Source organism: Ornithorhynchus anatinus, chromosome 19 (genome assembly GCF_004115215.2).
Source record: "Ornithorhynchus anatinus isolate Pmale09 chromosome 19, mOrnAna1.pri.v4, whole genome shotgun sequence".
Taxonomy (NCBI): domain Eukaryota; kingdom Metazoa; phylum Chordata; class Mammalia; order Monotremata; family Ornithorhynchidae; genus Ornithorhynchus; species Ornithorhynchus anatinus.
Window position 1 is genome coordinate 25510068 of NC_041746.1, and position 22672 is coordinate 25532739.

At 50.5% G+C, this 22672-nt stretch overlaps 2 protein-coding genes across 14 annotated transcripts in view; one reads left to right on the plus strand and one right to left on the minus strand.

Annotated features, from left to right (window-relative positions):
• Positions 1-11629, minus strand: part of UBE3D (ubiquitin protein ligase E3D) — an 83232-nt gene extending 71603 nt beyond the window's left edge. For 2 of the 3 annotated variants that reach the window (XM_029047695.1, XM_029047694.2), the window contains exons 1-3: positions 11529-11629; positions 8973-9169; positions 4607-4697 (exon numbers count right to left, since the gene is read on the minus strand). In XM_029047695.1, coding sequence (XP_028903528.1) covers positions 4607-4697; positions 8973-9169; positions 11529-11590 — 350 coding nt within the window. In that variant the 5' untranslated portion in view covers positions 11591-11629. The remainder of the gene's footprint in view (positions 1-4606; positions 4698-8972; positions 9170-11528) is intronic. The other variant, XM_029047696.2, reaches the window with a different exon arrangement.
• Positions 11630-11802: 173 nt separating this feature from the next.
• Positions 11803-22672, plus strand: part of DOP1A (DOP1 leucine zipper like protein A) — a 66564-nt gene continuing 55694 nt past the window's right edge. For all 11 annotated transcript variants that reach the window (XR_003753765.1, XR_003753766.1, XR_003753768.1 and 8 more), the window contains exon 1: positions 11803-11845. The gene's annotated coding sequence lies outside the window, so the exon portion shown is untranslated. The remainder of the gene's footprint in view (positions 11846-22672) is intronic.

Consider the following 22672-nt stretch of genomic DNA (forward strand, 5'->3'; position numbering starts at 1 on the left):
AAAGTCCCTGTCCTATGTAGGGCTCGCAGTCTCAATCCCCATTTTACCGATGAGGTAACTGAGGCCCAGAGAAGTGATGTGACTTGCCCAAGGTCACACAGCAGACACGCGGCAGAGCCAGGATCAGAACCCAGGCCCTTCTAACTCCCAGGCCCATGGTCTAGCCATGCCAAGACGTCCTAGTTTCTCTTCCTTGACTATCCCCCTGCACTCTCTTTTACCCCAGAAAACACTTTAAATCCTTTAAGGGACAATAACTCATCGGGTTCTTAACGTCTATAGTTGACGTGGAGAAAACTTCCTAGTTCCTCTGAGGACATCACGGACACTGCGCAATATTAAATTTACTTGAGGAATCCAAACTAGCAGTTTTAACACAAACAGTTTAGATTTTTATTTCTGGGAAGTTAACCTTTCTCCATTTTACTTTTTCACCATCAATTACAGAATTGAATTTCCTCTGAAAAGTGAGACAAGACAAATTTCTATTTTTCCTTTCTCTTCTTCAAATAAATCGCCAAGAAAAGGAGCATGGCCTAGTGGATAGAGCATGGGCCTCAGAGTCGGTAGGTGTTGGGTTCTAATCCTGGCTCTGCCAATGGTCTTTTGGGTGACCTTGGGCAAGTTACTTAACTTCTCCATCATTCCATTACCTCATCTGTAAATTGAGGATTAAGACTGTGAGCTCCATGTGCGAGATTGGACTGTGTCCAACCTGATTAGCTTGTATCTACCCCAACACTTAGTACGATGCATGGAACATAGTAAGCGCTTAACAAATACCACAATAATAATGATGGGGATGAAAACTGCGAGCCCCGTGTGGGACATGGACTGTGTCCAACCTATCTTGAATCTACCCCTGCAAACTGTGAGCCTCATGTGGGACATGGACTGTGTCCAGCCTACCTTGAATCAACCCCAGCACTTAGTACAGTGCCTGGCACATAGTAAGCAATGAATAAATACCATTAGGAAATGGTATTTTTTGAGTGACTGTCTGCAGAGCCCTGTACTAAGTTCTTGGGAGAGTACGATACAATAGAGTCAGTAGACATGTTCCTTGCCCACAGCGAACAGTCTGGAGGGGGAAACAGACATTAAAATAAATACATTACGGATATGCCCGTGTTCTGTAAATTATTTTGTGCCTATTTTCCCAGTTAGGCTGCAAGCTCTATGAGGACAGGAACCAAGTCTCTGAACTCCACTGTACTCTCCAAAGACCTCAGAACAGTGCTCTCAGTAAATACACTAGGAGTTTAATAAGTACTGTTGACTGCTTGAAATTCACTGGACAAGAAGAATTGGGAGGAAACTGTAACGAGAGAGAGTTCAACTGGGCAAAAGGAAGAACTTCTTAAAGCTCGCTGTGGGCAGAGAACATGTCTACCAGCTCTGTCGTATTCTGCCAAATGTTTGGAACAGTGCTCTGCACACAGTAAGCTCACAATAAATACCATTGATCGATTGGTGGGCTTTTGCACACTGGAATAGGCTATGGAGAGAGGCGAGGGTCCCCATCTTGGAGACATTTAAACAAGAACGGCCAACGCCTGAAGGGGAACAGGCGACCATGGGGTCCCCCTTTCCTCTGACTTGAGTTTGACGCTGGAGAAATTTGTCAGCATTAAAGCTTTACAAATGGTTTCTAGTAAAGTTCAAATCCTGGCTGTGCTATTTGCCTGTTACATCACCTTGGGCAAGTCACTTCACCGCTTTGTGCCTCAGTTTCCTCATCTGTAAAATGGGAATTAAATACCTCTTCTCCCTCCTACTCTGAGCTGGGAGGGACAGAGACTATGTCTGACAAGATTCTTTTGTATCTGCTCCAGGGTTTACTGCAGTGCTTGGCAAATAGGAAGTGCTTAACACAAACCACAGTTTTTATAACTAATATCCAAGAGAGGACTATCAGTAGCCCAACATAAATTCTAGGAAAAAGTACAACAAAGGTGGACATTGGAAATGTGTGTGTGAGTGGGTGTGTGTTGAGGGGGGGAACACCAGTGTGAAATACACATCTTAAACATATCTGTTCCCTAAAATCAGATTTAATAAGTTGAAAAAACATCCCACAATGACTGCTCTGAACTGTACTTCCCAAGCGCTTAGTACAATGCTCTGCACGAAGTAAGCGCTCAATAAATGATTGAATGAGTTTACACAAAGGAGGGAGACCAAAAGCAAGGCCATTGTATGACACTTTGAATAGAGCTGAAATTAGACACCCTGTACACATTACTAGATACACTTTTGTGCTGTGAAAATAATTATTCCAGAGTGACAGAAAAGGCCAAAACCTTGGGGAAAAAATCAGACACAGCAGTGCAACCAACTGTTCTTTAAAAAGTTCCTGAAACTCCAAAAAGCAGAACATGATAAATTGTAGGCCATTTTAAAACAGAATTGATTGCCTCTGCCTGGGTTGGTTTACCCTGCCCTGGGGTCAGAGGGATTAAATCTATGGCCTCTTGGACTCTTCCACACCTATAATTACAACCAAAAAAGTACATAACCATTTTTACTACTTCAATTACTTGTTTCAAAGTACCTGCCCTGAATAAATATCCACTTTCAGAAAAAAAAAGCTATTTTTAATGTGTACCTTTAATAAATATTGACTGGGCATAATAAAGTTTGATTTACTACCAAAACACAATTAGTAGGCAAGGAAACGAAATGGTCACTACTTTAAAATCAGCCACAAATCAATTCACCTGATGACAGTTGAAAAAGGGAAAAAAACTTTTTAGACTGGATGACATAGAAGTCATGATGTTGAATCCTAAGAATAACTTCAATTATGAAAAAAACCCCTGTTACTGCTGCTGGAATTCCAGAAAGGTCAGATGATGCAAGGAAATTTAAGTCACAACAGCTGTAAACTAAATTTGCCTGAGCATTTTAATCCCAACATGCAGTTTGGATTATCAACTGGGACAAATGTGACATCTATGGGCTTCGAGAATTTCAAGTCTCTCTCCAGTCTCAATGTAGCGTAGGTGGCTACTCTAAGACAAAAAGAATGACGTTCTTTTTGTGTTTTGCTGAAGTACTTTCTGAATATCTCTTCCTTGAATTGTGACTCTTCATTTTTCTGAAAGAGATACTAAGTAGAGATGCCCAGGGCAGTTAAAGTGGCCAAAGAACTCTTGATTGTAAACTTGTTGGGGGCAGAGAATGTGTCTTCCAACTCTGAACTATACTCTCCCAGGCTCTGCACACAGTAAGCACTCAATAAATACCATTGATGATGACGTTTCTAAAATTTCAAAGGAGAAAACACGCTAAATCCCCCAAACACAAAACATTGGCAATTTGAAAGTCACTTCCGTGGGGTATTTTGTTTTAACTCGTTCTGTTTTTACTGCTAAGAGAGGCATCTGAAACGCCTTTTGACAAGCTTCTGGATTAGCTCCAGTAAAATCTCACAAAAGAATTTGTCTTGTGATATTGTTACTTAGCATTTATTGAGTGTCCACAGTGTGCTAGCTTCTGTTCTATGCTACAGCCTCATAGGCTCATTTATTCCAATTCAATTTTGAAGCTAATTCAGCCTGTCAGGGGAGTCCTTTTAAAAGTATATCATTTCAGGAGATCTGAAAAAGAACAAATCTCTCCACCTGTCACATTGACCTGAAACAATCAGGTGCCTTATGACAGCTAAGACTTCCAGGAGTCATTCCAGAACTGCTTAGACCAAGAGTAGCCCCAGGGGAAGGGCACAGGCCTGGGAGTCAGAGGACTTGGGTGCTAATTCTGGATCTGCCACTTCTCTGCTGTGTGAGCTTGGGCAAATTACTTCTCTTATATAGTACTCCCCCAAGTGCTAGTGTGCTACTGTGTGCTCTGTGCCTCAGTTCTCTCATCTGAATGACGGAGACTAAATCCTCCTCCCTCCAACTTAGACTGTGAGCCCCATGTGGGACTGGGACTGTATTTGGCCTGATTAACTTATATCTACCCAGTGCTTAGAACAGTGCTTAAGCGCTCAAATCCCATTAAAAAAAAGGATGCTTTGACAGAAACCTCCTGACAAATCATATCCGGACAACTGGAACTCCTGCCTCTCCATACTGAAACTTGAAAAATCCCTACAGACCCGTCAACCGGTGAAATCCCACGGGCATAGAAATATTCGCTCTGGCTTGTCAGATTTTGTAATCCTTGAAATCATTATAACCGATGAATGAAATCGGCTTCTCGCCTACCAATCAGTGGTATTTATTGAGTGCTTACTGTGTGCAGAGCACTGTACTAAGCGCTCGGAAGAACAATACGACAGAGTTGGGAGACATGTTCCCCGCCTTTGAGGATATTAATGCAACTCGATTTCTCATGGCATCTATGCAAAACAATCATTATAGGGAAAAGAGGCACTTGGACAACCACGCATCCTTCGCTATGTGATTTTCGGTACTTCATAAAAGCCAACTAATCATCATGACAACATCTAGTCCTGCCACCCTGACTACCGGAGGGATTTTTTACTTTAAATAACATCATGCTGGTTTTCAATTTAAGGAGGCAGGCTCAGCAATCACCTGGCATAGATATTTAGCCATACGCAGCACTATTAATCTGTGTTAAAGACGTCTCTTACCTTTCTCTTATGATGACCTCACCACAGGTCTGGCAGTAAAAAGTGCAACTTTCTTGAGCCTTTACACTTTGACTCAAAGTTGGAGCCGCTTCTAAATGTATTAAAGAAAACCAAAAATCGTTTTGATTCGGGGACTAAGTTAGATCTGTATAGTTAGAAACTTGATATTCAACCAGTATTGCCGAATTTTTTTTGGTTCCACACGTTGGTAGACATTTAGTATGTATTATTGGATGATTCGACCAGAGCTATTTACATTTAGGTTAGAGGGAAAATATAAACACTTTCTATAGAGTGTTTCGCAACTTCCTCCTGTTACACAGAATCACTGAATAATAACGATAATAATAAGTGTGGTATTTAAGTGCTTGTTATGCCAAGCACTGTCCTAAAACTAGAGGAAATACAATACAATCAGATCAGATATGGTTCCTATCCCACGTAAGGCCCACAATCTTTGGGGGAGGGAGAACAGGTATTTAATCCCCATTTTACAGATGAGGAAACTGAAGCACAAAGAAGTGACTCGCCCACGGTCATTCAGCCAGCGAAAGGCAGGGCCAGGATTAGAACCCAGGTTCTTCCAGTCCTGGACTCTTTCTACTTGACCCCACTGCTTCTCATTTTTCCAGTCACAGGCAGGAAATAGAGTCTGAGAGCAAACATTTGGCGCCATGTCACAGGACCAGAATTGGACGGGATCCTTCTGGCTCTTCCTCTGTTGAGCAGCCCGTTGGACCGCACTGCCAGTTCGTGAATGATGAAGTAAGGGCTGCCACTGCCTTCTGGCTTTTGAATGATGGCATAGACCAAAGTGTTTTGGCTGGAAAAGGTTTTTCAAATTTGCCCTGCTAACTTAAGGCACAGCTTCAATTTAGTTTTAGATTTTCCAAAAACTGCAAAGGAAAAGGGGAATATGGGTCCATTTGAAATGTCTCGCAACAGGGGAGAGGCAGCAGAGCCCTGAAGAACCTAGCAAGTGACTTTGGATTTTGCCACCAAAGGATGCATCTCCTTATGCAAAGGGTATTATTAGATATTTCATGTTCAGCAAAAATAGTTTCAGTGCGTCTACTGTTGACATTAGCAAGGAAACACCTGAACGGAAAGCAGCATGACCTAGTGGAAAGAGTCTGGGCCTGGGAGTCAGAGGACCTGGTTTCTAATCCCACCTCTGCCACTTGCTTGCTTTGTGACTTTAGGCAAGTCATTTCTTATCTTCTTTGTACCTCAGTTTCCTCATCTGTAAAATGAGAATAATAATTCTGGTATTTGTTAAGCACTTACTATGTGCCAGGCACCGTACTAAGTGCTGGGGTGGATACAGGCTAATCAGGTTGGACACAGTTGGGGCTCACGGTTGCAATCCCCATTTTACAGATGAGGTACCTGAAGTCCCGAGAAGTTAAGTGACTTGTCACAGCAGACAAGTGGTGGAGCCGGCATTAGAACCCATGACCTTCCGACTACCTAGGTCCGAGCTCTATCCACTAGGCCATGCTGCTTTGAAACACCTGTTCTCCCTCCTATTCAAACGGGCAGCCCCGTGTGGGACAGGGACTGTATCAGACTGGATTAACTTCTATCTACTCCGGCACTTAGAACAGTGTTCAGCACATAATAAATCCATTAAAAATACCATAATAAATAAATAATACTTGAATTTGAGGGACAGAGCAGTGTCGGATCTGTTTATCTTGTTTCTACCCCACGACTCAGTGTAGTGTTTGACATGTAGTAAGCGCTTAAATTCCCAAATGATTACTGTTAACAGTGAAACTGCTGTGTTTCTCCAACCCAAAAGATGGGGGTTATTTGCTTTGCTGTGATGGAGGAAATAATTTGCATTAACAAATTTCAAGCCATTGGAAGTCTTGGGGTTTCCCCCTGACCTCCCTTGCACAGAAATAAATGTGAAATATCTCACGGAGAAGAGGTCGATAGCCAGTAAAATGGCACCCTCTGTTGGATAAACCGCAGTGAACACTGGTTTCTGCTGAACTGGCAACTGGACCCAAAGTAGAAAGGGAGAAAGAGGAGAAGGAGGAGGAAGATGACAAGGGAAGAGGGGGAGAAGGAGAAGAGAGAAGGGGAAAGGAGGGGAAGGAGAGAAGGGGAAGGGGAAAGGCCGGGTAGGGGAGAAGAGAGAAGGGAAGAAAGATGTAATGGAGGGAAGAAGGGAAAGGGGAAAGAGGGGAGGGGGGAAGGAGGAAAGAAGGGAAAGGGGAAAGAGGGGAAGGGAAGAAGAAAGACTGGAGTGTCAAGGAGGAGAGAGAAGGGAAAGGGGATAGAGGGGAGGGGAAAGGAGAAAAGAGAAGGGAAAGGGGAAAGAGGGGAGGGGAAAGGAGAAAAGAGAAGGGAAAGGGGAAAGAGGGGAGGGGAAAGGAGAAAAGAGAAGGGAAAGGGGAAAGAGGGGAGGGGAAAGACTGGAGTGTCAAGGAGGAGAGAGAAGGGAAAGGGAAAAGAAGAGAGGGGAAAGGAGAAAAGAGAAGGGAAAGGGGAAAGACTGGAATGTCAAGGAGGAGAGAGAGAGAGAAAGGGGAAAGGGGGGAGGAGAAGAGAGAAGGGAATGGAGACAGAATGGAGAGAAGGGAAAGGGGAAAGACTGGAGTGTCAAGGAGGAGAGAGAAGGGAAAGGGGGGAGGAGAAAAAAGGGAAAGGACATGGAATAGAGGGAAAAAAGGGAAAGTGAAAAGACTGGAGTGTCAAGGAGGAGAGAGAAGGGAAAGGGGAAAGAGGGGAAGGACAAGGAGAAAAGAGAAGGGAAAGGGGAAAGGGCAGGGGAAGGAGGGAAAGAGGGGACATTCGACATCTGCTCTCCCTCCTACTTAGAGAGGGAACCCCATGTGGGAGAGGGACTGCATCCAACCCGATTAGCTTTTATCTAATAATAATAATAATGGTATTTGTTAAGTGCTTACTATGTGCCAAGCACTGTTCTAAGCGCTGGGGGAGATACAAGGTTATCAGGTTGTCCCAGGAGGGGCTCACAATCTTAATCCTCATTTTAAGATGAGGGAACTGAGGCACAGAGAAGTTAAGTGACCTGCCCAAAGTCACACAGCTGCAAAGTGGTAGAGCCGGGAATAGAACCCACGACCTCAGACTCCCAAGCCCGGGCTCTTTCCGCTAAGCCACGCTGCTTCTCTACCCAGCACTCAGCGCTCAGAACAAGTGCTTGGCGCTTAACAAGTACCATAATTTTTTACATCCTTTAAGGAGCAAGAATGGCCAAATAAGCCAAAATGTCGTAACCAATCAAGATAGCATTTCTCAAGCCAATTGCGTGCAGAACACCAACTAAGAGTTGGGGGAGAATAAATCAGAATTAGAAGCTGCATGGAGTAGTGGTTAGAGCATAGGCTTGGGAGTCACGAGGTCATGGATTCTAATCCCGGCTCCTCCACTTGTCTGCTGTGAGACCTTGGGCAAGTCACTTCGCTTCTCTGGGCCTCAGTTCCCTCATCAGTAAAATGGTAAGACTGTGAGCCCTACTGTATGTCCCCCAGCGCTTAGAACAGTGCTCTGCACGTAGTAAGCGCTTAACAAATACCAACGTTATTATTACAGGGACTGTGTCCAACCCGATTAGATTCTATCTACCCCGGCGCTTTGTATAGCGCTTGGCACATAGTAAGTGCTTAACGAATTCCATAGTTGTTATTAGTATACATGTTCAGTACCCTCAAGGATTTTGTTTGCTAGAAGGGGAGACGGATATTCATTAATTCACTCATTCAGTTGCATTTATTGAGCACTTACTGTGTGCAGAGCACTGTACCAAGGGCTTGGAAAGTACAATTCAGCAATAAAGAGAGACGATCCCTGACCACGATGGGCTTACAGTCTAGAGGGGGGAGACAGACATCTAAATATAGATAGAGATATATTGTAAATATATTATAGATATATGCATATATACGTAAGTTGCTGTGTATAGAAATAAATATAGATATTATAGATATATACGAAAGCGCCGTGTGGCGGGGGCGGAGAGCAAAGGGAGCGAGTCGAGGGGAGGGAGGAGTTGAGGAACACGGGGCTTAGTCTGGGAAGGCCTCTTGGAGGGAGGTGCGCCTTCAGTAGGGCTTCGAAGAGGGGAAGAGAGTTAGTTTGGCGGATTTGAGGAGGGAGGGCGTTCCGGGACAGCGCTAGGACGTGAGTCGGGGGACGACGGCGGGAAAGGCGCGAACGGGGGACGGTGAGGAGGTGGGCGGCAGAGGAGCGGAGTGTACGGCCTGGGCCGAAGAAGGTGAGAAGGGAGGAGAGGTGGGAAGGGGCAAGGTGATGGAGAGCTTTGAAGCCAAGAGTGAGGAGTTTTTGTTTGATACGGAGGTTGACGGACACTAAAATACGCCGGTCTCACCTGAATGCGAATCTGCCAGGATCTGTAGCCTTACGTGCAACCCATCACCAGCCACATATTGCAGTCCCCGACAGGAGGAAGGGACAAGCGTGACTCCTCCTGGGAGGCTGACCTCCTTGCAACCTTGCGGGCTTTTCACCTGCAGCAGTGTCGGGGTGACTGAAATGTCCAGGGGGAGGCTTTCTTCCTTTGGTGCTCTGCAAAGATTAAAGGAAAAGGAATCAAAGAAAACATCTTCCCATAGAGAAGACAGCTTTAAAAGTACTGGTGAAACCACCCGGTGTTGAAAAAAACAGAGAGAGATTGGGCTTTATTTGGAATAATCATTTTATCGACGGTATTTGGGCACCTCCTGTGTGCAGAATGCTGGACTTAAGGGCTTGGTAAAGTCCAGGACGATAGAAATGAAATACACAATCCTTGCCCTCGAGAAACTTATGATCTAGTGGAGTTAGAGAAGATCACCAAATTACACAAAATGTTAATGAGAAAATCAAGACTATGTAATGTTACACTGTTTAGGAAAACAATGGAGTAACCACCTCATGAGGATATCCAGATTTCACACACACGCAAAGAGGATTTCGAATATACTTGTATTATATACTTAACCCTTCTTTGAAGGGGAGATCTGTGAAGCCATGTGGCCACGGGACTGGGAGTCAGAGGACCTGGGTTCTAATCCTAGATCCAGACCTTGTCTCCCTCAGCCCCAGCGACATACATGAATACCTATCCATATTTTATTTATTCATATTCACGTTCCCCCTCTAGACTGCAAATTCCCTGTGGGAAGGGAGCAGGTCTACCCTCTCTTGTACCGTACTCTCCCAAATGCTTAAATACATAAATCTTAAATACATAAATCAAACGCTTAAATCGCAAACACAGCGCTCTGCACCCAATAAGTGCTCGATACGTACGAGTGATGGACTCTACAGATTCCAACGCCCTCCTTTGTGACACTGGGCCTTGCTGGGTTGCAGGCTGTGAACAGGCCCGTGATCCTAGCGCTGACCGAGACCCGGGGAGTCAAAAGACCTGGGTTCTAGTCCCGGCTCTGCCACCTGTCTGCTGTGTGACGTCGGGCAATTCACTGGGCGTCTCTGTGCCTCAGTTACCTCATCTGTAAAGTGGGGATTAAGACTGTGTGCCCCACGTGGGACAGGGATTTCGTCCAACCTGATTAACGTCTATCTACCCCTGGGCTTGGTATAGTGCCTGGAACATAATAAGGGCTTAACAGATACCACTAAAACACACAAGAGGGGAGAGGGATCTGACCCATCCCCACCCAAGGGAACACCCCAGTGAGGATACATGTACCCATGTACACACAAATACAAATGTACACAAATCCCCCGAGTTGGCACACACATACATCCTTGGCAGGGAGCACTGGAGGGGAGCACAAGCACTGTGAAGAGCAGGAGCACTATGGGGAGCAGGTGGACAGCACTGGAGGGGAGCAGGAGCACTGTGGGGAACAGAAGAAGTGGGGGCAGCAGGTGCACTGTGGGGAGGAGGAGGAGCACTGGAGGGGAGAGGAGCATTGGGAGGAGCAAGAAGAGGAGCGCTGTGGGGAGCAGGAGCACTGGGGAGGCAGGAGCAGGAGCATGGGGGGAGAGCAGGGAGCACTGTGGGGGGTGGGGAGCAGGACAAGGGAGCACTGGGGGAAGAACTGGAGGGAGCAGGAGGAGGGAGCAATGAGGGGAGCACAAGCACCGTGGAGAGCAGAAGCACTGGGGGGAGCAGGAGCATTGTAAGGAGCAGGGAGCACTGGGGGAGCAGGAGGAGGAGCACTGGAGGGAGCAGGAGGAGCAGGGAGCACCGAAGGGAGCAGGAGGAGCAGGAGCACTGGAAGGAGCAGGAGGAGATGCACTGGGGGGAGCAGGAGGAGCAGGGAGCACTGGAGGGAGCAGGAGCACTGGGGGGAGCAGGAGGAGCAGGGAGCACTGGAGGGAGCAGGAGCACTGGAGGGAGCAGGAGCACTGGAGGGAGCAGGAGGAGGAGGAGCACTGGAGGGAGCAGGAGGAGCAGGGAGCACTGGAGGGAGCAGGAGCACTGGAGGGAGCAGGAGGAGACACACTGGAGGGAGCAGGAGGAGGAGGAGCACTGGAGGGAGCAGGAGGAGGAGGAGCACTGGAGGGAGCAGGAGGAGCAAGGAGCACTGGAGGGAGCAGGAGGAGCAAGGAGCACTGGAGGGAGCAGGAGGAGGAGGAGCACTGGAGGGAGCAGGAGGAGGAGCACTGGAGGGATCAGGAGGAGGAGGAGCACTGGAGGGATCAGGAGGAGGAGCACTGGAGGGAGCAGGAGGAGGAGGAGCACTGGAGGGAGGAGGAGGAGGAGCACTGGAGGGAGCAGGAGGAGCAAGGAGCACTGGAGGGAGCAGGAGGAGCAAGGAGCACTGGAGGGAGCAGGAGGAGCAGGGAGCAGTGGAGGGAGCAGGAGCCCTGGGAGCGCTCCTCCCTCCTCCCCTCTCCCCCCCCCCCGCCCTAGCCCTCCCCCCTCGTGCCCGCGCAGCGCGCTCCCGGCCCCCCTCGCGCGCGCGCGCACCGGACGATGAGCAGGGCGCCACCCCGCCTCCGGCGCAGCTCCAGGAACAGCCCCGGCTCCATGGCAACCGCGCGCGCGCGCGCGCCAAGCCCCCCGGCTCGCGGGGGCGCGCGCGCGGCGGCGGGCGTCACGTGGAGGGGGAAAGGGGCGTCACGTGGAGGGGGGCAAAGGGGCGCGCGAGGGCCGCCGGGAAGCGGCGGGGTGGTTGGGCGGGCGCGGGGCAGGCCGGGAGCGGGGGGGGCGGGGCCCGGCGCGGGGCAGGCTGGGAGCTGTCAGCAGCAGCAGCAGCAGCAGCCGCAGGACCAGCCCTGGGCCGGGTAATGCCGCTGCCCTCCCTCCCTCCCTCCCTCCCTCCCTCCCTCCCTCCCTCCCTCCCGCGGGGCTGCTCCACACCAACCTGCAGCTGGAGCATTTGGGTTGGGGGGGAGCCCAGGGGGGCAGGGCTGGGGGGAGCGCTGGGGGTAAGGGGGCAGGGTTGGGGGGAGCAGGGGGACGGGGGGAGCACTGGGGGCAGGGTTGGGGGGAGCACTGGGGGCCAGGGATTCAGGGTTGGGGTGAACCCTGGGGGCCAGGGATTCAGGGTTGGGGTGAACACTGGGGTCAGGGATTCAGGGTTGGGGTGAACCCTGGGGGCCAGGGATTCAGGGTTGGGGTGAACACTGGGGTCAGGGATTCAGGGTTGGGGTGAACCCTGGGGGCCAGGGATTCAGGGTTGGGGTGGACCCTGGGGGCCAGGGATTCAGGGTTGGGGTGCGCCCTGGGGGCCAGGGATTCAGGGTTGGGGTGCTCCCTGGGGGCCAGGGATTCAGGGTTGGGGTGCGCCCTGGGGGCCAGGGATTCAGGGTTGGGGTGCGCCCTGGGGGCCAGGGATTCAGGGTTGGGGTGCTCCCTGGGGGCCAGGGATTCAGGGTTGGGGTGAGCCCTGGGGGCCAGGGATTCAGGGTTGGGGTGAACCCTGGGGACCAGGGATTCGGTGTTGGGGTGAGCACTGGGGGCCAGGGATTCAGGGTTGGGGTGAACCCTGGGGGCCAGGGATTCAGGGTTGGGGTGAGCACTGGGGGCCAGGGATTCAGGGTTGGGGTGAACCCTGGGGGCCAGGGATTCAGGGTTGGGGTGAATACTGGGGTCAGGGATTCAGGGTTGGGGTGAACCCTGGGGGCCAGGGATTCAGGGTTGGGGTGGACCCTGGGGGCAAGGGATTCAGGGTTGGGGTGCGCCCTGGGGGCCAGGGATTCAGGGTTGGGGTGCGCCCTGGGGGCCAGGGATTCAGGGTTGGGGTGCTCCCTGGGGGCCAGGGATTCAGGGTTGGGGTGCGCCCTGGGGGCCAGGGATTCAGGGTTGGGGTGCGCCCTGGGGGCCAGGGATTCAGGGTTGGGGTGCACCCTGGGGGCCAGGGATTCAGGGTTGGGGTGAACCCTGGGGGCCAGGGATTCAGGGTTGGGGTGAATACTGGGGTCAGGGATTCAGGGTTGGGGTGAACCCTGGGGGCCAGGGATTCAGGGTTGGGGTGGACCCTGGGGGCCAGGGATTCAGGGTTGGGGTGCGCCCTGGGGGCCAGGGATTCAGGATTGGGGTGCGCCCTGGGGGCCAGGGATTCAGGGTTGGGGTGCGCCCTGGGGGCCAGGGATTCAGGGTTGGGGTGCGCCCTGGGGGCCAGGGATTCAGGGTTGGGGTGAGCCCTGGGGGCCAGGGATTCAGGGTTGGGGTGAGCCCTGGGGGCCAGGGATTCAGGGTTGGGGTGAACCCTGGGGACCAGGGATTCGGTGTTGGGGTGAGCACTGGGGGCCAGGGATTCAGGGTTGGGGTGAACCCTGGGGGCCAGGGATTCAGGGTTGGGGTGAGCACTGGGGGCCAGGGATTCAGGGTTGGGGTGAACCCTGGGGGCCAGGGATTCAGGGTTGGGGTGAATACTGGGGTCAGGGATTCAGGGTTGGGGTGAACCCTGGGGGCCAGGGATTCAGGGTTGGGGTGGACCCTGGGGGCAAGGGATTCAGGGTTGGGGTGCGCCCTGGGGGCCAGGGATTCAGGGTTGGGGTGCGCCCTGGGGGCCAGGGATTCAGGGTTGGGGTGCTCCCTGGGGGCCAGGGATTCAGGGTTGGGGTGCGCCCTGGGGGCCAGGGATTCAGGGTTGGGGTGCTCCCTGGGGGCCAGGGATTCAGGGTTGGGGTGCACCCTGGGGGCCAGGGATTCAGGGTTGGGGTGAACACTGGGGTCAGGGATTCAGGGTTGGGGTGAACCCTGGGGGCCAGGGATTCAGGGTTGGGGTGAACCCTGGGGGCCAGGGATTCAGGGTTGGGGTGAATACTGGGGTCAGGGATTCAGGGTTGGGGTGAACCCTGGGGGCCAGGGATTCAGGGTTGGGGTGGACCCTGGGGGCAAGGGATTCAGGGTTGGGGTGCGCCCTGGGGGCCAGGGATTCAGGGTTGGGGTGCGCCCTGGGGGCCAGGGATTCAGGGTTGGGGTGCTCCCTGGGGGCCAGGGATTCAGGGTTGGGGTGCGCCCTGGGGGCCAGGGATTCAGGGTTGGGGTGCGCCCTGGGGGCCAGGGATTCAGGGTTGGGGTGCACCCTGGGGGCCAGGGATTCAGGGTTGGGGTGAACACTGGGGTCAGGGATTCAGGGTTGGGGTGAACCCTGGGGGCCAGGGATTCAGGGTTGGGGTGAACCCTGGGGGCCAGGGATTCAGTGTTGGGGTGAGCACTGGGGGCCAGGGATTCAGGGTTGGGGTGAACCCTGGGGGCCAGGGATTCAGGGTTGGGGTGAGCCCTGGGGGCCAGGGATTCAGGGTTGGGGTGAACCCTGGGGGCCAGGGATTCAGGGTTGGGGTGAGCCCTGGGGGCCAGGGATTCAGGGTTGGGGTGAACCCTGGGGACCAGGGATTCAGGGTTGGGGTGAACCCTGGGGACCAGGGATTCAGGGTTGGGGTGAACCCTGGGGACCAGGGATTCAGGGTTGGGGTGAACCCTGGGGACCAGGGATTCAGGGTTGGGGTGAACCCTGGGGACCAGGGATTCAGGGTTGGGGTGAACCCTGGGGGCCAGGGATTCAGGGTTGGGGTGAGCCCTGGGGGCCAGGGATTCAGGGTTGGGGTGAACCCTGGGGGCCAGGGATTCAGGGTTGGGGTGAGCCCTGGGGGCCAGGGATTCAGGGTTGGGGTGAACCCTGGGGACCAGGGATTCAGGGTTGGGGTGAACCCTGGGGACCAGGGATTCAGGGTTGGGGTGAACCCTGGGGACCAGGGATTCAGGGTTGGGGTGAACCCTGGGGACCAGGGATTCAGGGTTGGGGTGAGCCCTGGGGGCCAGGGATTCAGGGTTGGGGTGAACCCTGGGGACCAGGGATTCAGGGTTGGGGTGAACCCTGGGGACCAGGGATTCAGGGTTGGGGTGAGCCCTGGGGGCCAGGGATTCAGGGTTGGGGTGAGCACTCAAGACCGGGGATTCAGTGTTGTCATGGGCAGCAAGAAAATGTGGTGCAACCTCCCAAATTGCCTATTTCACTCTAGATATAGGAAGGAAAGGGTGGCTCAGAATGAGGGGCAGAATGATCCCTTACTTGTAGGGAAGGGAGTCCCGGATTTAGGGAGAAAGTAAGCCAAGATGGTGCAGTTTTCCCAGCTGGATTGTAAACTCTGGGTGGGCCATATCTGTTCTACTGCACTCCACCAACTCTTGGAGTGTAATGCCATGCACACAGTAAGCCCTAGGTAAATATCATTTAGGGAAGTGATCCCAGCGTGGTGGGATAGAGAATTGACCATCATTGTCAAAACAAATAGAAATGAGTTGTCTGTAGCCATCCAAACAGAGGAGTCAAAAATAACATCCTTAAATTGTGACTAGTTGAGGGCAGCAATCACCACTCCTGATTCTGTTGTTTCTGATCTCCCAAGTGATTAGTGTCCCGCTCTGAGCACACATCACTGACTACAGAACCGCGTATCCCATTTGAACTTTCTGGGGATCAGATCATGCGGAAGCGCGTGGATCTCTGTGGGGACGGTAGGCTCCGCTGAACGCGATCAGCTAAAATCAAATCAGATTGCAAAGCGAAAACAGCCTCTCACCTATTTCACCTTCTCGTAATAATGACAATTCTCCGGGAGCATTATAGGTTGGGGGAGGACTCTCGAATTCTTTTGTAAACAGAGGTGGTTTTGGGGATCCGGTGGGTGATCTTTTAAGACCTAGTGTTCTGTTCTCTAGTTCTTCTGCCCACTCCAGTCCTTAGATGAATTCTTCATACTTTTTAAAAAATGAAAATCAAAGCCCCACTTTTTTTGTTCTGGCCCAGCAGGATTGACCAGTGTTACTATCCTTTATTCCGTGAATCACAGCCCAAGGCGCGCATGAAATGTATTTTTTTTCTCGCCGGCTAAGACCCGAAACAAAAAGTCCTAGGAACATTTGTGGACCGTTTGCCTCAGCGACCCAAAGTGTAGACTGTTACTGCCTCAACTACCACAGTAAACTCAGGGGGGGTCTAATGATCCATTTCCTTTCGTGCCTGGAGACACCCAAAGAGGAGGTGCCTTTACTTTTATTTTAAGAATTACTGGGCACCGCTTGGTGAAGAACAGGAAGGGAAAAGGTATTTCAAGCCCACGTGAACAGCCGTGAAAATATCGGAATCTCCTATTAATCCCATGAGAAGCAGCGTTGCCCAGTGTACGGAGTCCAGCCTGGAAGCCAGAAGGACCCGGGTTCCGATCGCGACTCCGGCACCTCTCTGCTGTTTGACTTTAGGCAAGTCACTGCCTCAGTTACCTCATTTGTAAAACGGGGATGAAGAGCGTGAGCCTGATGCGGGACAGGGACTGTGTCCAACCCGAGGAACTGGGATCTACTCCGGGACTTGGTGCAGTGCCTGGCACAGAGTAAGGGCTTAACAATTACCATTTAAAAAAAAAGAAAACAAAAATCCCTGCCAGACAACACTCGCTTATCCAGCCTCTGGGAGAGAGGTACAATACGGGTACGGGACAACCACAAGTTGTGGCCGAATTATATTTTAGCTCCTAGCTTCAGATTCCACCCCTACCTTTCTTGTGTGTATTCACCCGCCTCCCATCTCCATCTGTAACCTTAGCTGTGAAATATCTGTCCCTGTTTCTGCCTACCTTTTCTGGGCCCCAAAAAAGAAGCAATGTGGTCTACTGGCTGGAGCACGGGCCCCGGAGCAAGAAGGACCCGGGTTCTAATGCTGGCTCTGCCGCTTGACTGTTGTGTGACCTTGGGTGAGTCACTTTGCTTCTCTGCGCTTCACTTTCCTCATCGGTAAAATGGGGATTTGAGACTGTGAGTCCCATGTGGGGCGGGAACTGTGTCCCATCTGATTGGCTTGTATCTGCCCCGGTGTTCAGTACAGTGCCCGGCACGTAATAAGCGATTAAATGCCATTAAAAAAGAAGCAAAATTAGCTGTTGGAATTTCACCATCTCACCATGCAACTGCCAACTCTAGAGCCATCCCTTCCACCACCTGAGACTTTGTGTTCATCTGTCTGTTTATTTGCCATTTGCCATCTTTACTCACATAATTATCTCACCCCGATTTCTAAGGAGGAAATAAAAGATGATTTTTTGGGGGGTACCATATAATTCTAGCCTTGGTTGGGAGTGGGTGGGAGGAGGAGGAGCAGACAGTCCAGAATGTACCAACAGGTGGTGGAAGTTAATTCCCTGAGATTACCTGGGGGAGGGCCAGAAACCACCAGGCTTACTGAGCACTTACTATGTGTGGAACACTGTATTAAGCGCTTGGGAAAGCACAATACAACAGTAAACAGTGGCATTCTCTGCCCACAACAGCTCTGCTAGATTGAATTCTTATCAGCCTGTGTAAATAGTCCCACTCTGTTTCAGTGTTGCGAAAATCCTGCCCCAGAGCAGGGTAATTATGCCAAAAATGTGCATATTCACCTGTCTCCCATCTCCATCTGTAACCTTAGCTGTGGAAGATCTGTCCCTGTTTCTGCCTACCTTTTCTTTTCTGGGCCCCAAGCACGATTCACACAGTTGATGCTCAATAAACCCTTTTGATGCTGGCAGGGTAGCAGGGCATGGAAGCCTGAAGTAGGACCCTGTATTTTTGAAAGCACTAGATTGAATTTTACTGTGTTCTCCAAGTTTTTTTGAAAGATGGCCATTCTCACTGAGGGCTGGGAAGCCCCTGAAAAAGTTCCCAGGGCAAGTAGTATGAAACTAAACACTTACTAACTTGAAGGCAAAAAAAAAAGTGATTTTGGAACCCCAACTCCTAGAAGAAACTCCTAATTCAGAACACATTAAATGCCTGAAATAAAAGCCAAGTCTACCTGGACACTGTTAATCCAATACTGAATCTGTTGCAAGGTAGACTTGAAACTTTCTCCACCTGGTAATAATGATTAGCCGTAGTTGATGATTGCAGGCAGGAGTGGGCCTGTGCAATGGAGTTACAACGTCTGGCAAACCTCCCACAGAATGGGTGGAGGGAACAGATAAGAAAGCTCTGCAGTCTGGTCTCCCTTTGCAGTTGCCCAGAACCCTTTTTCTGCTCCTTAGAGCAGTGGGGAGACACAGTAATCACACAGGTGTTTTCCCAGGGTGAGACCCTCCTCTGTTGCCCTCCAGGTGTGCTGACCCCTGAGATTCCCCCCCGAATGTGGGGAAGCTCGTCTGCCTAATAATAATAATTATGATATTAAGCACTATGCACCAAGTACCATTCTAAGCGCTGGGGTAGATACAAGGTTATCAGGTTGTCCCACGTGGGGCTCACAGTCTTAATCCCCATTTTAAAAATGAAGGAACTGAGGCACAGTGAAGTGATTTGCTCAAAGTCACACAGCTGACAAGGGGCGGAGCTGGGATTAGAATCAATGACCTCTGAGTCCCAAACCCGTGCTCTTTCCACTAAGCCATGCTGCATAAACTCACTTGGGGCAGAGGATGTGCCTACCAACTCTATTAAATTGGACTCTCTCAAGTGTGTCGTACAGTGCTCGCCACATAATAAGCCCTAAATAAATACGATTGATTGAGAACTGGCTCCAGGGATCAGGGCTAACATTTCCAGGAAATGGGTGAATTTCTGCTACCTGAAATCCAGGTAGGGAAAGGTGGCGATATCGAATCTCTTTGCATCTCCCTCCTCTCTCCAAGGCCCCGCTCTCTCTTCTCTTCTCCCAAAATCTACCCTAACAAACGAGGAGAAGCCTCATGTATTTAAACAAACCAACAGAAGCTGGACATTTCCTCTGCATCACAAAAAACCACTCCCGTCCTGAGGCCTGGGTGTTTGGTGGCTAAATGATGGTATTTGTTAAGTGCTTTCCATGTGCCCGGCACTGTTCTAAGCGCTGGAGTAGATACATGTCAATCAGGTTGGACGCAGCCCCTGTCCCACGTGGGGCTCACAGTCTTAATCCCCGTTTTACAGATGAGGGGCCTGAAGCACAGGGAAGTGAAGGGACTTGTCCGAGGTCATACGGCAGGCAAGTGGTGGAGCTGGGACTAGAACCCAGATCCTTTTGACTCCCAGGCCAGTGCTCTACCCATTAGGCCACACTGCTCCTTAATGCGCACCTATGCGGTCTGGCCTTTCACTCTTTCCTGCTCCAGCTCCCGGAGCAAGCAGCCTGCCACCACTGGAGGATTCATTTTCCCTCTTGCCTTTAGAGGAGTTCTTGGGGCGATTGGGCGGCCACCTCTTCCCGATCACGCCGAGGGCCTGCAAGTTGTAGAGCACAGTGTTTGGTGCGAAAGATAAACTAACGATATTAAACCGGTCCCTGCCCTAGGGGAGTTTACCACTGGAAGTTTTCTCCCACAAGGTGCTCGCAGTATAAGGGGGACAGTGAACAGGTATTTAATCCCCATTTTCCAGTTGAGGAAATTGGGTACAGTGAAGACAGTGGGAGGCAAGGAGCCGAGAAGCAACGTGGCCTAGTGGGTAGAACGTGGTGTGGGAGTCCGAGGGACCTGGGTTCTAATCCCAGCCCTGCCTCATGTTTGCGCTGTCACCCTGGGCAAGTCACTTCACTTCTCTGTACCTCAGTTGCCTCATCTATAAAGCAGAGATTAAGAATGGTGAGCCTTATGTGGGGCAGGGACTGTGTTCAACAGATTAGCTTCTATCAACCCAAAACTTAGTATATTGTCCAACAGATAGGACGCGCTGAACAAATACCATTAAAAACAACAAAAAAAAACAGGTCTTCAAGTCCCACTGTCTTTCCACTAGGCCTCCCAGAATAGTTTGGATTTACAATTGTCAGCAGCCTAAGCAGCCTCCCAGCAACTCATGATGGCCCTCTCTTCTTCGCAGAGATTTTTCCAGAGAAGTGATTGTGGATTTCCTGTTTCTTCCTCAGTTGAACCAGTCTCCCTTTTCACCCGTCCCCTCCCCCGGTTCAGTGCCAGCCAGGTCCAAGGAAGGGAAGGTAACCCCTTTCCTAGGGATTCCCAAGTCCCTCATGCACATAATTCATCCGTGAGTTGCTGAAAGAGCCAGACAAAACTCCGGACTCTTCTGACCTCATTTATGTTACAGTTTTCAAAGTTACGTTTTTAGGATAAAGTTGTACTGACAGTCCCCGGCAGGATTGATTTTATCCGGGGAGGGAAGATAACAAGTTATACATAGTGCCAATTGTCATTCTTAATGTCGGAACTTATTTTTTTTTCCTGACCTCGTTTGGTTTAAAAGCGATTTCATTTAGGGTAATAATATCCATTTGGAGTGTATCGTGTCCTCATCTGCACTCGTTTTCCTTTTTATTTCCAACCCTGGCTGAACAATCAAAGCATTTTCCCAATGGCTACAAACCAGTAAATAATTGGTTTGTTTAAATCCATTAGTAGTGTTTTAGGGAATTAGTGAACTGAAAAGGATGGTGAGGCATCTTAGCACCAGAATGTTCTTTTCCTTCCTGGCCAGAACCCTGAGGAAGTCTATTAACCATCTCTTGGGACAGCTGGACGTTGTGCTAGTGTCTTTCATTTGAGAGAAAGCAATTCAGTTCCCTGATTATCTTCCCTGAGAAGGTGTTCAGATGTTATAGTATGAGCAAATGCCCCTAAAACTATTTCACCTGCCAGGGCCACATTTTGGTTCGAATCGTAACGAAACGATTCCCATTCTCAATACGTTTACACAAATTGCACGTTTCATCCGGAAACCTTCAGGAATCCAGCTGGGGGGGGAGGTGGGTGGAGGTTTTTAATTGTTTATGAGGGTGAGTTTGAATTGATCTTTAAATTCATTTGCGACAGTTTGGAGTGGTAAACTTAATTTGTCTACCTCTGACCTGGGGAAGCTTGCGGATATTGGTTCTTTGGGTTTTGTAGGAGCGGGTTACTGTTATCTGCTCATATTTGGTGTTGCCGCCCTGCCGTATTACCGACCGGCGTCGCCTTTTAGCCTCTCTGGTCCCGGGACAGTGATTTTCCGGGCTCGTGGCAGGGATCGGTACGATGCCAAGAAGCCGCGTGTAGCACAGGACTTTTACAAGTAGGAAAACTGTTTGACGTATTCTCTCCAGGCCTCATACATATTTTGCCTCTGGGCACGTGTCTGCTCCAGGTGGAGCTGCCAGCTTTTGGAAAAAGTTCCCTCATCTGCCTGTTGCTAGTGGCGTGAACAAGACCTGGGCTTTTAGGCAGAGAGCGAAAGGGACTTTCCAGACTGGTACTTCCTGTTGCAGTTGAGCTTACTGAGTGCAGAGCACTATACTAAGCGCTCGGGAGAGTGCAGCATAACAGTCCAACAGAGTTGAAGGCACATTCCCTGCCCACAATGAGCTTACGGTCTAGCTCAGAGTCTACCCCCGAGGGAGGATGGTTGGTATGAACAGAGAAGGCAAAGTTAGGAGGAGGGAGTTTAGGAGGGAAAAGGATCAAGTTTCAAGTTTGTAGGACTGCCAAGTGGAGTTGTCTTGGAGGCAAGAGGAAGTGCAGGATTGTAGATGAGATGAGGAGTAGATAGAAGTACAGAAAAGTGGTAGTTAAAGCCAAGCGGATCAGTTAGCCTGATTCCCCACTAGACTGCGAGCTTAAATGTTTTTGACTGATTAGGACAGATTGGGATAGGTAAAATACACTTATGTGGGGGTGAGTTGTAGGCAAAAAAAGGGAGGAGGGATGCAACTGGGGTTATTTGCACTTTTCCCAGAATGATTTTTTTGGGCAGGTCATTTTGACCTCACTGATTTTTGCTCAGTTCTGCTCAACTCTTCCTTGAAGGTGTCTCCTACAATTAATCTTTTTTTCTTTTTTAATTCACTCTGCATATCTTCCCCTTGGTAGGCCACCTACCTGCCTCTATTTGCTTCCTCTCAACTAACTGCAGCACTTCCGTATGGTCTCTGGTAGCACTGGCAAAAGATGCCAAGATTAAGTGGCAATTTGTTCCAACAATGGAATTTCCCCTTCGAGGTAAACTGTGGTTTTGTAGCTCTTCTCCAGGACTAGGGGATTCAAAGCGGGGAAACGCTCAGTGAGTCGCATTCAGTAGAAACGAGCAAGAACAAATATCCTCTAGCCCATCTAAATGATCGGAGCTGGCATATGCTGCCCAGACATTAGTGGACGGACCCGAGCACCCGGGAGACTGGTTCCCTCGGAAACGAGCAGGGTATCTGAGCAAAATACGCTATGGGGATGGATGCCGACTGGAACGCGTTGTGAATTTTGCCACTTGATTACGTGCAGGGGAAGCCCGCTGTCCGCATCCGATGCGATCTTTGAGCGCTCCCAGCCCTGTAATCTCTAGACTGTGAGCTCAGCTCTGGACCGCAAGCTGGCTATAGTCAAGGACCGTTTCTGCCACCTCCGTTATACCGTGCTCTCCCAAGGACTTCCTACAGTGCTCTCCGCGCCGAAATAACAGAGGTTGATTTTATATATAAGCGTAGCCTGCGGTCCCTTCTTCCCTGGGTCCTCTTGGAGCACAAAGCATGTGCAAGAGGCCACTTCTTTCTCTTGCCAAGTAAATTTGGGGGCGTCACACAGGAGCGTATGTGTTTGTGGGAGTGCGTCCACCTACAAAACAGGGCGCACGCATGGCTCAGTAAGTGGTGTGTATTTGTCTTTTTCTTCCTGGCTCCAAGTAAATAACAGTAATAATTGCGGTATTGGTTAAGCGCTTCCTATGTGCCAAGCACC